The following is a 17,321-nucleotide window of genomic DNA, read 5'->3' on the forward strand; positions in this document are numbered from 1 at the left end:
ATCATTATGCTGCATCGCCCCCAATCGACTAAAGCCGTGTCCTGCACTGTCTATGCCTCGTATCATATGGCCTCGTATAAACAGAATATATAAACGTCTAAATTTTTACGTGAATAAGAAAACTTATTCATAGGATATCGTAAAATAAATGGCTTGACAACAAAACGTATTAATAAGTCTCAGTGGACATTTGAAATGATCTTCCATATAAATCACGATTTATTTAAATGCATCTGATTTCGCAATATACACGCCCCCGCCGCCTCGGCGGCACACTGACTAATCCTATTGGTCAACTGGAATCACGTGTCATGCGTCATCTTATCCCACGGCCAGCCCAGGGCACGCTGATTGTCTACAGCGGCAGCATAGCGGTTGGTTGCATCTTCGTCGCTGAACTGGTGAGTTGATCATAAAATATATCAAATCTACAATATTTAACTTGGTATTAAGTAATTGTAGATAAATACATTTACATTTACTCCTAATGTCTATTTTAGGCTGTTTGGTGTAGTCTGCAAATATGTAAATATTTACCGCAAAGGCGGCGGCTAACGGTTAGCATGCTAGCACGTCGTACTTTCATTAAAAATCGTTGCAGCCAAGAAATAATTGTAGAATAATTTAATACGTGTGTCTAAATGAATTACATAAACGTTTTTACTGTCTCGTGTTTAACGGAAATTCACATTCAGATGGCAATAAATGTATCAGCTTAGCTTGTTGGGGGAAGGGCCACGACCATTTTATGTTTAATGTCTCTCATTGTTCTTAAAAACGAGGCAAGCTCCATACATTTTTTGTGTATATGTTAAATTTCAACGTTTTTTTCAGCGTATTTCGGATAATGAATGTAATTTTGGTGACTACTTTCTTTCATGATGCTTCAGCTCTCGGGTGAACACGACCTCATTGTCTGACTGCATTAAAATGGCCGCACAGCTGTTGTGTATACAGAGTTGACCCAGAGTATTTCTTAACGATAACATATAATGCTTTTGTTTTTGCTGTTTAATGAATACATGCGTGCATATTTCGTTATTTTTAGCCGTAATTGTATGGTTTATGATGTATTGATTTTGAAATTGTGTCCAACAATGGTTTTGCTTTGCAACGACGACCCCATCTTTTAAAAGTAAATATTGAGATGAATGTTTAGTTGTGTTCTTGTATAAAATGTTAAATTAAAAAATTTCCTTTGTTTTCATAAACATGTTTATTTTAAAGGGCAGCTTACCATCTCGAGCTGGATCTGGTCTTTGTTTGGTTAACTATAATAACTTAAAGTAAGATGCTCTGTTATGTAAAACTATTACTAGTAATTTCCGCAAAAAGTCCTTGAAAATATGCAATAAATTTCATTTGTACCCACCACCAAGATACAGAGATGAGCGTGACCCTGAGCGAACAGATAGAATTTCTAGTTATCACTTATGCGACTGGAAAAAACAGAATCAAGAGTACAACAAAACCTATTCTATCAGTACCAATCAATACAGCATTATGGCATTTCAATCCAGTAAATAAAGTTTCCAGTCCATCATTAATGAAAATTTTGGTTTGTTAATTTCATGCACTTTGAACTAGGGGTGCCACAACTAATCGAAAAAAATTGATAATAGATGTTTCTTCATACAGCGTAAGCAAAGTTGGGCACTTTTTTTTCTAACTATAGTGAAAGTTCTAAGTGAGTGAATATTTAGATTTTTTTTACCTATCAGTCGATTAATCGCAAAATAATCGCCTATGAAAAAAGTCGTTAGTTGCAGCCCTACTTTGAAATATGCTGTCTTTCACAGCAATGATTTCAACTGTAAATGGGAACGTTTTTATGTGGTTTAGCTCTTTGTTTCCACAACAATGGCATTTTGGGTTCATTAAAATGAAAACTTTTGAATATGGGTTTCACGGTGCAAGTGCGAAGTCGTTTGTGTAAACTATGTAAACGCGAATCTGAGATATTTGTGACATCATGCGCACGTGTTAATTCCGTTAATTGGCTTGCACAATATAACCAAAACAACAGGCAACATACAGAGTTTTTTTAACATTTCTCCCAGAAAGCTTACAAAATTTTGGCGCTTTATAGTTCAGGTTCACTTGTATTAATAAACCCATCTCATCATCCATCTAAACAAACTGCTTGATGCATTTTCCATCTTGATTTTTTGGAGTATTTATCGCTATGTAGGCGAATGAGCTGAATTTTGGAGGTGAAATCCCAAATAACTTGCATTTGTATTTCATTACAGTCCAACTGGAGCAGCATTTCTCTGTCTCGGATAGACCAACACTGCAAACCTGAAGCACCATTTTATTGCAGCTATGGTAAGTACACAATGTTAAGATCTATGTTTAAACTGTGTAGGTGTTTACCCACAGAAGATCTGTAAATTTGGACTTGCAAATTGTGACTACAGATGTCTCATTTATATCTAGCTTTATATATATTTTAAATATACGCTTTTATTACTTTGTTTCTGTAAAGCCTCCTCCAATTCGTCACCGCTCCATGCGCATCTTTGTCAATGATGATCGCCACGTCATGGCCAGGCACTCGACCATCTATCCCACCCAAGAAGAGCTCGAGGGAGTGCAGAACATGGTGTCCCACACTGAACGAGCTCTTAAGGGTGTCTCTGATTGGCTGGACGAGCAAGAGAAGGGAACCGCCAAAGCAAACACCTTGGAGCCGGAAGGAGAAAAAGAGACGTAAGTGATCTTGTATTCAGACTTTTGCCCATTATGCATTTTGTGTACTTTAAACCTGATTTTGCCTTTTCTACGTTGTCCTCCAGAGAGCCCAAGCCTGGGGACCAGCTCACACGGTCTCTGCGCGGAGTAATGCGCGTTGGGCTGGTCGCTAAAGGTCTTCTGCTGAAGGGAGATCTGGACCTGGAGCTTGTGCTGTTGTGCAAAGACAAACCCACCATCACCTTGCTGAAGAAGGTTGCAGAGAATCTAGCCGAGCAACTTAAGGTCATCAACATGATGCATCCTGTTTAACAAAGTCCTTTTTTAGTTCCTACAGATCCAGTTTAGTAGTTCTTGCGGTATTATTGCAATGATTATATTTTGGTGCATCTCCTATGGAGCACAATTCTGTAGTGCAGTAGTGTAGTATACTATAATATATTACCCATCTTGTAAAATATCTCTCATGTAGGTCATCACCGAAGAGAAATATGAAGTCAAGCCTTTTGTCCGCGAGGCCACCATTGTCATCAAAAACTCCAAAGAGCGACCTTTGACTTTGACCATTCACCTGACGTCACCTCTCGTGCGGGAGGAGGTGGAGAAGCAAGCAGCTGGAGGTAGAGTTTGATCCTGCACATCTTACGCCACCTATAACCACCCTCACCCCACAGACAGGAAGGGCAGATGGGACGGACTCGGGCAGGGATATTGTTTATTGGGCCTTCAATGGAGCTTGGGGATGTTGTGTACAAAATAGCCATGTAACACAGTTTGCTATGTTTACTGCCACCTAAAGTGTGATGTTTAGTTTTGATGGCCCAATATACAGTAAAAAAAAAAATGGGAATGAGAAGCAGAGGAACATGGCCCTTACCCTTTAAAGTATTTTTTAAAGTTTCATGAAGGCTTACTGAGAATTAGGAAACAAAAATCACAAACCTTGTTGTTTGCATGTGTGCATATATTGAAGGATTGGAACAGTTTGCATTGCAGCAAAAATGAGAAGCAAAAACATTACTGAGCTCTGGTTCTTAGAGTCGCCAGAACTTGTTGCCTGTGCCTTTAAACGGCTTAAAGCGGGCCATAGGGGTTATAGATAATGCTAGACATTTGGACACGATGTAAAGTCTATGTACAGACACTGTATGCAGAGTGCTTAATAGTAATTTAGTGGATCACAGTTAAAGTTTATAGTATAGAGGGTGAGTTTTAAAGTCAACATGAAATTAAAATGGATCTTTTGCTTATTCCTGGCCTTATTACATCTTTAACCCCCGGTTTCACAGACAAGGCTTAAGGCTAGTCCTAGACTGAAACGCATGTTCGGATCTTAAAGGGGACATATCATGAAAATCTGGCTTTCATATTTAAGTGCTATAATTGGGTCCCCAGTGCTTCTATCAACCTAGAAAACGTGAAAAAGATCAACCCAGTAACTTAGTTTTGGTAAACCATTCTCTGCAAGCATGTGAAAAAATAGGTCATTGAAATTTGTGATGTCAGAAGGGGGTAATACCCCCCATAATCTGCACTATCCAACCAGTGCAGAGATCAGCACATTTGTATTTAAAAGGACGTGCCTCAAAAACAGCTACAAAGTGTCTTTTTTTTAAGCAAAAATTGAATGCGTATGTACTCTGGGGACACCAAAGATTTATTTGACATCTTGAAATGTCCCCTTTAAAACTTGCACATACATATCTTAAAATATGCCAAGGTATTGATTTGTCTTAAGATGCACACCAGTAACATATTTTTCTAAGGCATGTTTTTAAAAAATATGCTTAAACGCCCTAATTTAACTAACCAGGCCTAGACCTCGTTTTAGCTGAGCCTTGTCTGTAAAACCTGGCCTAAATGTTATAACTTGCTTTACATCTGACATTACCACATCACATTTCTGATGATGCCACCTTTGGTAACCAAATGTTAACCTTTTGGTAATGGCTATTTTGACTCTTTTCATCAACAAACACTATAATGGGTCCTAAATGGATTTTCTTGTTGACTTTAAATCAGACACACATTTTTCTTGACCGGACAGCAAACATAAAGAAATAAATATAGAGGTGAGGCTGAACTGAAGCCTAGCCCTATCTGTGACCCCACGGTTAATGACACCTGCCTCAGGACATCACAAGCCATCAGTTTTGCTGCAGTGTGGACTTGTTTGGATAATACCTTTTGTGTATCTAACTACTGCTGCCTGTGGTTCAAAATCTGATTCTCTCTGTCAAGCCTTCTAGTTTGTCAATTTTAGGGACGCTGGACCTTTGACCAACTGGACACTCTCTGTCTCGGAAGGGGCAAGGCAGTGCACCCTGAACAAAGCGGGGGCGAGGAGGAGGGGTTTCCCTATTACGCATAAAAGCATCCGGATCTTAATAATTTTAGGGCACATAAAAATTCTCAAACCCTCCTCTTAATATGTATCAGTTCCTTGTAAATATATACACCTGCATGCCTCTTAAAGGGAAATAAAGATCTTCACCCGGTTTTTAAATCTGTTCACCCGGTCCCAGATGGTTGTTTTTATATATGTCGGTTTATTTACCATGGGGTAGTTCTTCCTCCTCTCCCCTCCACACTGCCTTTGGTAGGGGTTATCTGCCTCCTCTCCCCCTGGCCGAGAGACAGAAAAACCCCCTTGGTCAAACTGTACATTGTCTTCTTATTCCACCTGCCAATAGAAACGCTATCAGTCAACGATCCCCCGGATGTTCTGGACAGGCAGAAATGCCTGGCTGCATTGGCGTCTCTCCGCCACGCCAAGTGGTTCCAGGTTTGCATCTTGTCTTTATTTGTCTTCTAGTAGTTGAGTTTTCGTTTTTGTTCAGTTTTCGTGTTAACATTATTTCATGCTTTATCTTTTCAGTTTTGTGTGGATTTTTCAGTGTTTTCGTATATTAATTTATTTGTGGGAGTGTATTGGCCTATGGTAATACGTTATATTCTTGCTGAATGGTTTAAATTGTCTTACTTCTCCCTGATTAGCTTAACAGTTATTATTTGTGTATTACATTGCTAGACAGTTTTGTGTTTTTGAGAAACTGGGACATGCTAGTATTTTATTCAGACTGTCACAGAATCAATATATTGGGTGCAATATTTCTACTTTGTCGTATTATTTGACACACATGACAACTAGGGCTGCACGATGGGTCGCATGCGATTGTCATGCACATCTCGTCGGTGGGGCCGCTTCCTTGATTAGTAGGGGGTCGCCACTAGCTGCTTTCGGATGGATTGGCATTTGCTGCACAAAGCCGTAGTTCCCTGAAAAGCTAGGCAATATCCTATTCATAATCGCAGGCGATTCATCAGCGATTATGAATGGCTTGTCGGTGAACTACGGCTTTGTGTGGTGGATGCCGCTCCTTTTGGGGGCAGGTGGTGGCGGTTTGCTGCTGTTCAGGGAACCGGCTTTGCGGACGAGATGAGCATGACAATCGCATGCGATTTATTGTGAAGCCCTAATGAAGACTTATCTTTTGCTGGTCTTGCATTTTTGTTATTATTGCAAGCCTTGTAATCATTACGAAAATTATCTGACAGTATAAAGAGGAACGTTTTGGGTTCATTACAAGTTTATTATCAGAATTTGTGGTGTAATGTTAATATTTTGCGTCAACGTATTTTTTGCGTCGTCAGCATCGATGACGTCGACGCGTTGTCCTAGCCCTAATATTAAAATAGTGTTTTAAAACAGCCATGATACTTTAATGTCACTAGTGTTTTAAAATCAAAACTAAATTGGATGGTCTCATAACGCCAAACGAAATTTAAGGGAAGTTTGATACTTGCTCAAGTACGCGATATGATAATGCTGTGAAAGTTTATATAAACTATAAAGTTTGTAAAATTAATTTGATTTATATTAAAATATATTTCAAAACTGAAATTATATGATGCCACACGTAAAATACCGATATGAGGTACCTTTATTTTTACGCACCTTATGTTCACTGTATCCACCTTTTTGCGAAAGCGCATGTTTTCGTCTTCTGAAAAATACTGGCGCGGGTACTGTACACGGACCCTTGCAAATGCATAAAAACACAACTATACTTTTAGGTTAAATATGATTAAAGTGAATCGAATTTATTTTGAGGTATCGGCAAACATTGTATTGAAGTCTAATAGAATTAATATTGTTTCATATGATGAGATGTCCAATTTAAACCCCATCTTTGCTATTTGTACCATAAGTTTTAATTGTACAACTGTTGTTTATGAATAGTTAAACTTGTTTTGAACTCAAAATGTGATTTTATTTAAAGTTTGTTTTACTTGGTTATTGCTGGTGCTTTTGCTAGTTACGTTTGGTATGTTTAGATTTTTTATAAAGCTTTCTTTGTGCTAGAATGAAATATTGCACCTTTTCTGCCATTCAGGATTTCATTAATCCTCTGCAATGCATATTTTATTATACAGCTGCAGCTTCCAGATTAAAGACAATAGCTTCTTTATTTTTTTTATCTTTTAGAATAATCTAGCTTTTATCAACTCACAATTCTGATATTCAGTGTTTTATCAGAAATCAAAAGATAAGCTGAGTTTGTAATTTTTTTAATCTTGATGTTTTTTATGAACTTCATGAAATAATATCTGTCACATACAAAGGTGCTAAATAGAGCAGTATGTATTTTGTACATCTTAACCACCTTCACCACATTGCTAATGCTTAGCCACACACGTTATTCTGTATCTGCACCATTTTGTTTGTTCGTACTTTGCTTTAGTGTTGTTGTGCCACATTGTGAGTCTATGAAATAAACTGGTGGGTCTATCCTTCCTGCTTGTGTTTCTAGGCCAGGGCTAATGGACTCCGATCCTGTGTGATCGTCATCCGCATCTTTAGGGATTTGTGCGCTCGTGTTTCCACCTGGGCACCTCTCACTGGATGGGTGAGTCCCAAAAGCCTTTCGTGTCATCTTGTTCTGGTATTTCTAATCCTGTGATTATGTTCAGCAGGTAGAAAAACATTCATTTTAATGCCTCTTATTTCTTGAAGCCATTAGAACTGCTGTGCGAGAAAGCGATTGGCACCGGGAACCGACCAATGGGAGCGGGAGAAGCCCTCCGCAGAGTTCTAGAGTGTCTTGGATCTGGAATCCTCTTGGAAGGTCAGTGTTCACTGCTCTTGCCTCCTTAGGGGCTTGACACACCAAAGCGTCTGAAATGCCTAAAAATGCCTGGAGGATGCCGATTGCCAGCTGAGTGCTTTGGTAGATGTGATACTAGAGCTGTGAGCCAGTTGGTTGATACTTGTCCCGCCCCTCCTCCACTGTGGTTGGACAGGCGTGTGGGAGCTGACATTGACGAGCGGAGCGTTTCACCCAAAGTTGAGTATCTTTCAGCTCTCGGTGCTCAGAGCTGAGCGCGGAAAAAACTCGAGCGCCGGCTTTCAGCACAAAAAAGCTGGCTGCTGGCTTATTTGAAAAACTGAGAGCTTCCATTGGTAATTGACAATTGAAAACATGCGCCGGCCGCTGGCGTAAAAGCTTTGGTGTGCACGCCCCCTAAAGCCCCTTAACTGGCACAGCTCTTTTTGAGTGGAGAGTGGAGGCATGGTGATAAGATGATGAACACCTTCAAATTAATATAACTGGCATTTTTTTGGTCTAGAAGCCTAATCTTAATCTTGTTTTCAAATATGACACCTAAAGTTTTTCAACTGTCTGGAGGTGAAAAATGAAATCAAAAATTGTTATATATATTTTTTTTATAATGAATAAAATAATGCAATAAAGTATATATTTTATACATAAAATTATCACCACAAGTGGGGTGTGTTACACTTTTAGTGGTTTTACCAACAACAGCCACTAGGTGTCAACGATTTGCTGCATACTCTTGTCACAAATTAATAAATTACTATCACTGCATTATTATTACTGCTAAAAGGTTTTGAAATATGAAAACTGCATTCTTAAACCTTTTCAGCTATATATATAGTTTGTCGTTATAGATTAAAATTTACATGTAAAATATTGAAGTAAGCGGGTGTCCTGCTCATAGTACAGCACCCGTTAATGGGTGTAAAGGCACGCTGTGTAAGATTTCTGCATTAAAAATCCAAAAATTACTAGCACAGGTTTATATATTAAGTCTTCTCGCATTATCCCAAATGGTTTTTAATGATTGATTGAATCCAGATAGTTCACTGGTTTACCCACAGGGCTCCAGACTAACTTTTTTAACTAGGAGCACAGTGGCCCCCAACTGAAAATTTTAGGGGCACATACCGTAAATCAACATGCTAACCAAATATTCACATTTCTACCAAGTAATACACTGTATTACTAATAAATATTTTGATGATAGATGCAGAAAGTACAATGTGCGGTTTTAAATTCAGTGTCACATCAGAAAAAAAGGTCAAATTTACTGGTCGCACATGTGCGACTGGATGTAAAATTCAGTGGCACACACTCAAATTTTGGTGGCAAAATGCGTCTGGAGTCCTGACAACGTTATGCCATTGTTCATAGGGTCGCCTTTTAGTAATGTTATTGGTTTAAACCATGTTAAATGTGTCCCACTACATGCAGCGATGTGCAGACTGACCGGCCAAATTTTTTGCTTTTTAAGATTTTTAAATTTTTGTCATCAAGCTGCGCCTTTATTTTGCATGGTGACCTTTAGTGGTGGAAAATGTTGATTCATCAGGCTTACATATGTAACAAATGCTGTTGCCAATATTGTATTTCCCAAAAAGTTATAAATTGAATTGAATTAAATGAATTGTGTCAAAATAGCACAGTGTTTAGTTAGATGTACAAAACTGCATCATTAAACAATTTTTTTTATATTTAAGTAGCGGAGCACAAAGTTTGCTGTAAAATAAAATCATTTTTACTAATTTACTCCAAAATATATGAGTAGATGACTCATTTAAATGTAGACCTTTCCAAAAATGTAATTATACTGCAGAGGCAACTTTATCAATTGCCTTGAAATTTATAAAAGCTATTTCTGACCTGTTAAAATGTGTGTGTGTGTGCTCTTAGGTGGTCCTGGCATCTGTGACCCGTGTGAAAAGGAACCAACTGATGCCATTAGTCACATGAACACCCAACAACGAGAGGACATTACACAAAGTGCTCAGGTATAACCCGAATTCGCTGTATATTTGATACTTATCTATGTTTAATTGTTTGGGATTTTTAATGAGAAAGTCATCTTTTTGATTGACAGCATGCCTTGAGGCTTTCTGCTTTTGGACAGCTGCACAAAGTACTTGGTATGGACCCGCTCCCCTCGAAGATGCCCAGAAAACCAAGAAGTGAAACTATTATAGACTACACGGGTAAAACTGTGGTCCTTTACTCCACAAAACGCATCTTTTAATATCTCACACTTTTGTTAGTATGTTTCTTTACGCATACTGTATTTTTTGAAGAATAGTTTGAGAACTATATACTTACAGCAACTGAGAATTAATGAAATTGAACTGCTTGCTTGACCTAAGTGAGAAAAATACTCAATTTCTGTCATCTATCGCTACACGGTTCAGATCCCACCCAGCGCGAACTACGTACCCCCACTGAAACGCCCTATAGAGGAGGAGACAACAGACGAGAAGAATCCAAATAAGAAGAAAAAGAAGTTGCAGAAGAAATGTAAATATTACTTTTTATTTAGCACATAACAAAGTACAACTGTTTGTGTCTGTGCAGATCATAAACTTTGTTTCCACCCCATAGCTACGGACGATAAGGCTGAACCTTCGCAGGCAATGAATGCTCTGATGCGACTGAACCAGCTGAAGCCAGGGCTCCAGTATAAACTCATCTCTCAGACCGGTCCGGTTCACGTGCCGGTTTTCACCATGGCTGTGGAGGTGGATGGAAAGACCTTTGAAGCTTCAGGTCCCTCCAAACGTGCAGCGAAGCTACATGTGGCTGTCAAAGTAAGAGACCTTGATATGTTAAAAGATAGAAAAGATTTACCATGCCAAAAACTAAATCCATCTTAAATGTGATCCTCTAGGTCTTGCAAGATATGGGTCTGCCTACCGGAGTTGTTGCCGAAACAACAGTGAAACAAGAAGAGCCACTGGTGACCCCACAGGAGACCGTGCTACCACCAGTGGCACAAATGGAGCCAGAGCTAGCATCCACCAACACGGACAACATTAATGACGAGGTATTGAAGTTCATCTGACAGCATAATATGAAGTGTAAAAAGTGGCTTGTTCGAATCTGAAATCTGGTTTCTGGTGGTCTATCAGAACTCTCGAGCGCAGGGCCCTATCCTCACCAAACATGGGAAGAATCCGGTGATGGAGCTAAATGAGAAACGCAGGGGACTGAAGTATGAGCTCATCTCTGAAACAGGCGGAAGCCATGACAAGCGCTTCGTCATGGAGGTAACATACGTAACCTTATTTATACTGGGCAAATACTAGTGATCTCCACTAGTGAACTAAAATACTTCTGCTTTGTGTATCATGATGTTTCTTATATTTGCCCTCTGTAGGTGGAGATCGATGGAGAGAAGTTTCAGGGAACCGGTTCTAATAAAAAGGTGGCGAAGGCTTATGCGGCATTGGCAGCCCTGGAGAAGCTCTTCCCAGAAGGCTCAAATGCGGACGCAAACAAGAAAAAGAAAATGGCTTCAATGGTACGACTCCTTTCATCAGATTTCTTGTTAATTAGCATTTGCTGGAAAGAGAGAATGTTATCTCTGATTGGCTGATTTGCTTTTTTTCTTTAGCATCCCACTGGATTTATGATGAGTGGGCCTCCTGGTGACCTGGCAGCCAATCCTAGGGGCAGAGGAAGAGGGCGTGGAAGGGGGCGGGGTAGAGGATTTAACAACGGTGGAGGATTTAATCAAGGTAATCTTTATTATAAAAAAAATCTATTCTTTATCTTTTTGTTCTTTGTGTCTTTTTGCTGTTTTTCTTTCTACTTTTATTTAATTTCTTATTATTTATTTTAGGTTTTTGTCTTTTTTGTTCTTTCAGTTTTTTTTCAATCTTTCATTCATTCTGTCTGTCTTCTTTCTTGCTTTTGTTGTTTTAACTGTTGTTTGTTTGTTCTTTAATTCTTTCATCTGTGTGTTTTTCCTTTCTTTTGTTCGTTCTATTTTCTATTTCTTTTATTCTTTCTTTCTTTTCTTCATTCCTTTTTTCCATTCCTTTTGTCTTTTGGTTTTCATCCTTTCTCGGTTTTGCTCCTTTATTCGTTCCTTCTGTTCATTCTGTTTTAAAATTGTTTGTCTTGTTCTTTCTATCTTTTGTTCGTTCTATTTTCCATTTCCTTTTATCTTTCATTCTTTCTGGTTTTCATTCCTTTTTCTGTTCATTATTTTTCATTCGTTCTTTTTTCATTCGTTTTGTCTTTTTGTTCTTTCTTGCTCCTTTTTCTGTTCCTTCTGTCTTTTGTTCATTCTGTTTAAAATTTTTCTGTCCTTTGTTCTTTCTATTTTCCATTACTTATATTTTTCATTCTTTCTTTCTTTCGTTCCTTTTGTCTTTCGTTATTTCATCTTTTCTTTCCTTCTGTTTTGTTCATTCTGTTTTATTTTTTGTTCTTTCTATCTTTTGTGTGTTCTATTTTCCATTCCTTTTATCTTTCATTCTTTCTGTTTTTCTATTTCGTTCCTTCCGTCTTTCGTTCCTTTTGTCTTTCGTTATTTCTGTCGTCTTTTCCTTCATTCATTCATTCATTCATTCATTCATTCATTCATTCATTATGTGTTTTGTTCCTTCTATTTTTAATTCTTTCTGTCTTTCGTTGATTCTTTTTTCGTTTATTTTGTCTTACGTTATTTCTTTCTTGCTCCTTTTGTCATTCCTTACGTCTTTTGTTCATTCTGTTTTAAAAAAAATCTGTCTTTTGTTTGTTCTATTTTCCATTTCTTTTATCTTTCATTCTTTCTGATTTTCTTTTTGTTTCTTTTGTCTTTCGTTCCTTCGTTTAAACCTTCATTCGTTCTGTGTTTTGTTTCTTTAATTTTTCTTTCTTTCTGTCTTTCATAAATTATTTCTTTGTTCTTTCTACCTTTTGTTTTTTCTTTTGTTCTGTTTTTCTTTCCTTCTATCTTTTTGTTCTTTTTGTCTTTTGTTATTTCTGTCTTCAATTTTTTTCTTTATTTAGTTCTTTCAATTTTGTTTTGTTTGTTTTTGTTTTCTTTTGTTTCTTATGTTCTTTTACCTTTCTTTTTTATCCCTGTTTTCGTTCTTTATATCCTTTCTTTTGTTTGTTCGTTCGTTCTGTCTTTCTTTCTTTCTTTTACTCTTTTTTTCTAAATCTTTCATTAGAGGAAAAAAGACTAGTTGAAAATGTTTTTAATTAGTTTATTTTTTTTTTGACTTAGGTGGATATGGATCATATGGCTATGGGAGCAATGCTAACACTGGCTACAGTGAGTATTTTTTCGTATTTTAGTTGGAGGCGATGATGTCATTTAGTTTATTCATAGCAAGAATCGCCATTATGGCTTTTAATATCCAGAATGTTTTTTTCAGAGTTCTCTTTTTGGTCTTTGTTGCCTTTGACATCAGAATATCATCTTGCTTTGAAAGTCTGAATTTACTCCTGATTTTAGTTAAACTGGTTCTGGATCTTTTTACTGGACATTTCGACATTCAATGAACATAGATCTACGTCTGTGCTCTGTCCGCCATCCATTTGATTTCTCTGCTTTGTTGAGCCATGGGACGCAAACTTTCCTCGGCGAAAAACGAGAAACCTTTCCCACATGCCAATGCCATTTTCTGAGGAAAGACCTTCTTTAGGGTGACCGGAGCAGAGAAATCTAAAAAAAGCAAACAAAAAAAACCCAAATTGATTCAGCTTAATAACTGATTGAAATTATTGACTCATGTCCATCGACTTTGGTCATGGCATGCCAAATCAATAACACAGAAGAGATCTAATTCTGTGCTTCTCTGCTCTGTTTCATCCTATAGGTGACTTTGTCTCAGACTCCTATGGCAACAACGAATTTGCGACACAATCCGACGAGTCTTTTCAATAAGCATGCAAAATAAATGAAAACTAGAGACTTGGTTTACCCGCATTATGAATTTTACTTGTGAAGTATTACCCACGATCTCACCTTTAAAAAAAAACTCCCCGACGATCACCTTAACACTGTGGATGCAAATGGGACTATGCTGCATTTGGCTGCTGTGGAAACCAGAAAAAGACGTGATTGGTCGTTGACCTGTTTTTCGTGCTGTGATTGAATTTTCAGTTTTCACTTGAAGTCACTGTATGAGCCATTTTTGCCTCCGGTTTTGTTGTACTTTTCTGAAATTATGTCAGTAGTAATTACATTTCAATTAGTCTCTTCTGTGCATTGTCATGTCGTTTTTTTAATTTTTTAAATGACAAATAAATCTTTTGTATTGTGGTGAATACCATTGACTGTAAAGAATGGGTTTCTTAACGGGTTATGGAAAGGGGTAGATGCAGATTTTTTTTTAAACATGCATTGTGAACCAGTGAACAAACAAAGCATCTATTTGCGGCATTTTTATTGTTTTATAGTTTGCTTGGTATTTAGTTGCTTCATAATAAAATCTGTGTACATTTTTTTACCTGCAAGACAAACAAAACATTTAATAAATCTCGATGATAAATCTCGAAGGTTTGAGGTCGTGTGCGCGTGCGTGTGTGTGTTGGGGATGGGCGATAATTTCCATGTGATTGTCATTGCGCATCTCGTCAGTCGGTTTCTTAATTAGTTGTAAATTGCTTTCAGATGGAGCGGCATTTGCTGCACGGGGCCGTAGTTCACTTACAATCAGGGCTATTTTGCATTTATTATCGCGGACGTATCGCCTGCGATACGCATATGATATGGCCCAGCTTGTCAGTGAACTATGGCTTTGTGTGGTGGATGCCGCTCCATCTGAAAGCAGCTGATGGTGTTTTATATAGACGGTTTCAGCAGTAACAAAATAAACAAGCGGCTAATAACAAAAAAGTACTTTAAACATATAGTTTATTTATATAACAAGCAAAAACAACAACACATAGATTATATAGGACACCAAAACGTGTTATTTTCGATGAGGCATTTGTTCAAGAGATCAGTTTAGCAACTAGTCAGACCATTAAAAAAAAAATAACCGGAAGTAAAGTTCGGATCCAGACGTGCATCACGTGCGTCCGATGAAACCGTCTATTACTAATAAAGGAACTGGCTTTACTGACGAGAAGCGCATGATATTGCATGCACATTTGTGTGCGTGTGTGTGTTTTGTGATGACTTTTTGCTGTGAATATTCATTTGCTAAAGTTGCATTCAAACTAACCAGTAGTAACAACTTTTTTTTAATCCAATTGGAATCATTTTATTCCAGTTATATAAAATCTGGAACCATAAAATAAAATTTTATGAACAATTATAATTGGCTAATGGCGTTATTGTAACGTGACTTTTAAACAATACTGGATATTTATTAGGGATGCACCGATTTTTGGGCCGATACCGATTTAAACAGACAACTTCTGGCCGATACCGATATTAAACACTTGTATACAATACTATACAGTTGGTCTATTAGCTAGTTTATTTCTGCATCAAATTATTTTAACTGAACATGGATTGGATCTAATTAACATTCAACTGACCAACATGATAAGAGAGGCACAAATTAAGCTAAAACAAATATAATAAGATAGCATGACAACCTTCAAAGGTGGTTTTTGCTATTCAGCATTTATTTTATTAACAACATTAACTAATTTTTTACATATAATGGATTTCTTTATGCAGTTAATTAATAATCAATCGGTATCGGCCTTTCTCGTGCTATTGCCGATATGCCGATGGTTTCAAATTCATCAAAAATCGGCCGATAAATATTGGTGGCCGATACATCGGTGCATCACTAATATTTATTATGTTTGAATGTTAAAAAGATTGAAGTCAGGTTGGAAACAACCTAATTTATCATGAATAACAAAAAGCTGTAAAAGTTTTTAGGTTTTTGGTTCAATAAATGTAAAAAGCATGCACAAATTAATTTAACATTATGACTGTGCAACCTATGAAAGTACATTTTGGTTTCATTTTTTTTCCATCACCATGTATGGATGTTTATTTTGTACCAAGATGCAATGTACAGCAAAAATGTTTTTAGGCTCTTACTGAAAGAAAAGCCATTAAAAACTCAAAACCGTCTGAAAATGTATGTCAAATCCTTATGTGAAGTATCAATTATTGTAATTTATAATTATTGGTTATTGTAAATCTTTGATCAATCCGAGTGATTTTATTCTTTGGTCCCTTTACAGATTTCTACAATAACGAGGGATCAAACGGTGGTTCGGTGGCCTCGGGTCCTGGACCTACCGGACCAGTCGCAAACACTACCGGAGGATCATCAGGACCTCCCGGCTTCGGTTCATATTACCAAAATGAAGGAGGCTACACAGCCCCTGCTCCAGCACCAAAAGTAACTCCCAAAAAGCCACCTATGCTCCAAAACACAAAGCCTCAAGGGACCGGAGCAGGTCAGGGTTCAGGCTTCGGTCAGTACAACCAGGGCTTCGTACCGGCCAAGAAAAACTTCGGCCAACCACAAGGCGGAGGTGGAAACTTCAACTACAGCACGGCTTATCCGTCCCAGGTGACCGGAGGGCAGGACTACGGCTATGAAGGTGAGGAAAATCGATCACATGTGTGTGTTCTAACTAATTTATTCGGTTTATTTGTAAAATTTAAAGTTGTATGATTTATTTGTCTCGCAGGATACAACAACCAAGCAAACTACAACGCACCGCAGCAACAGCAACAACAGGGTGGAGCCAACCAAAACCAGAATTTTGGTGGTAACACTTCCTACAACAGTGGACCAGTTGGATACGGTCGAGGAGATCCCAATATGAACTACCAGTACAGATAAACAGACCATATTTGTGTGCTCTGCCCTTATTCCGCTTTTCATTGTAGAGTTCCCAATCTTAGGCTTTGATCACCATCAGACCACCTTGGACTTTAAATGGCAGTGTCTTTAGACTTTGTGCAGAATAGTGTATTTCTATGTTTCTTTAAGTTGTATTCCTTATCGGTTCTTGAAATCTGTGAACTTTCCCTAAACTGCTGTCTGAAGCATAGCATGTGAAGACCTGATGTTAGTTATTACGCAGTGGCATCCAGATATGATTTTAACCATTCGGAAATGTAAAAATATAAGATGCGTTAAGTTGTAAATCTTTTGTTTTATCTTGTTTTTTTCCTTCCTCCAGTTGACCAGCAACATTTCTTGACTTTGCCTGTGATTGTTAACTTTTTTTTTAGAATGCACCTGTGATATGTTTTAAGTGCTTTTGTGAATGTAAAGGTCGTGACGTGTCAGGTCGGTGTATCATTTGGCATTTTTGGGACGGGGGACCTTTTTATTTTCTGAACAATGTGGAGAAGAATGTGTGGTGTTTGTAATAAAGGATTTTATTTTGGAGGATCTCTGGTGTTTATGAATGCAGTCATATCTCCAAATATTTGTTGGAGTCTTGCAATTCCATAGATAAAGTCTAACCAACTAAATGACTGTTGTTATTGGTCTTATTCAGCAAGCGCTTTTCTAGGTTACCCCTTTTGGTGGCAAAACCATTTAAAGATCGGCATGGGAGTAAATAATGAAAATATAGAAATTA

At 37.7% G+C, this 17,321-nt stretch overlaps 1 protein-coding gene across 2 annotated transcripts; it reads left to right on the forward strand.

Annotated features, from left to right (window-relative positions):
- The first annotated feature begins 262 nt into the window (after positions 1-262).
- On the forward strand, positions 263-17,128 carry LOC141349022 (interleukin enhancer-binding factor 3 homolog). Of its 2 annotated transcripts, XM_073857643.1 has the most exons (19): positions 263-401; positions 2,253-2,328; positions 2,489-2,712; positions 2,799-2,979; positions 3,167-3,314; positions 5,388-5,479; positions 7,509-7,604; positions 7,712-7,823; positions 9,711-9,808; positions 9,898-10,001; positions 10,204-10,322; positions 10,407-10,612; positions 10,693-10,848; positions 10,934-11,071; positions 11,182-11,325; positions 11,419-11,542; positions 13,027-13,074; positions 15,960-16,325; positions 16,416-17,128. In XM_073857643.1, exons 2-19 carry the CDS (start codon positions 2,326-2,328, stop codon positions 16,568-16,570), a joined length of 2,514 nt encoding a protein of 837 aa, XP_073713744.1. In that variant the 5' UTR covers positions 263-401; positions 2,253-2,325; the 3' UTR covers positions 16,571-17,128. The 2 variants fall into 2 exon arrangements, with proteins under 2 accessions (XP_073713744.1, XP_073713745.1); XM_073857644.1 differs by lacking the exons at positions 15,960-16,325; positions 16,416-17,128 and adding an exon at positions 13,622-14,303 and having other exon boundaries at positions 264-401.
- Positions 17,129-17,321: the final 193 nt, after the last annotated feature.

The sequence above is a fragment of the Misgurnus anguillicaudatus genome, chromosome 19 (assembly GCF_027580225.2).
Source record: "Misgurnus anguillicaudatus chromosome 19, ASM2758022v2, whole genome shotgun sequence".
NCBI lineage: Eukaryota > Metazoa > Chordata > Actinopteri > Cypriniformes > Cobitidae > Misgurnus > Misgurnus anguillicaudatus.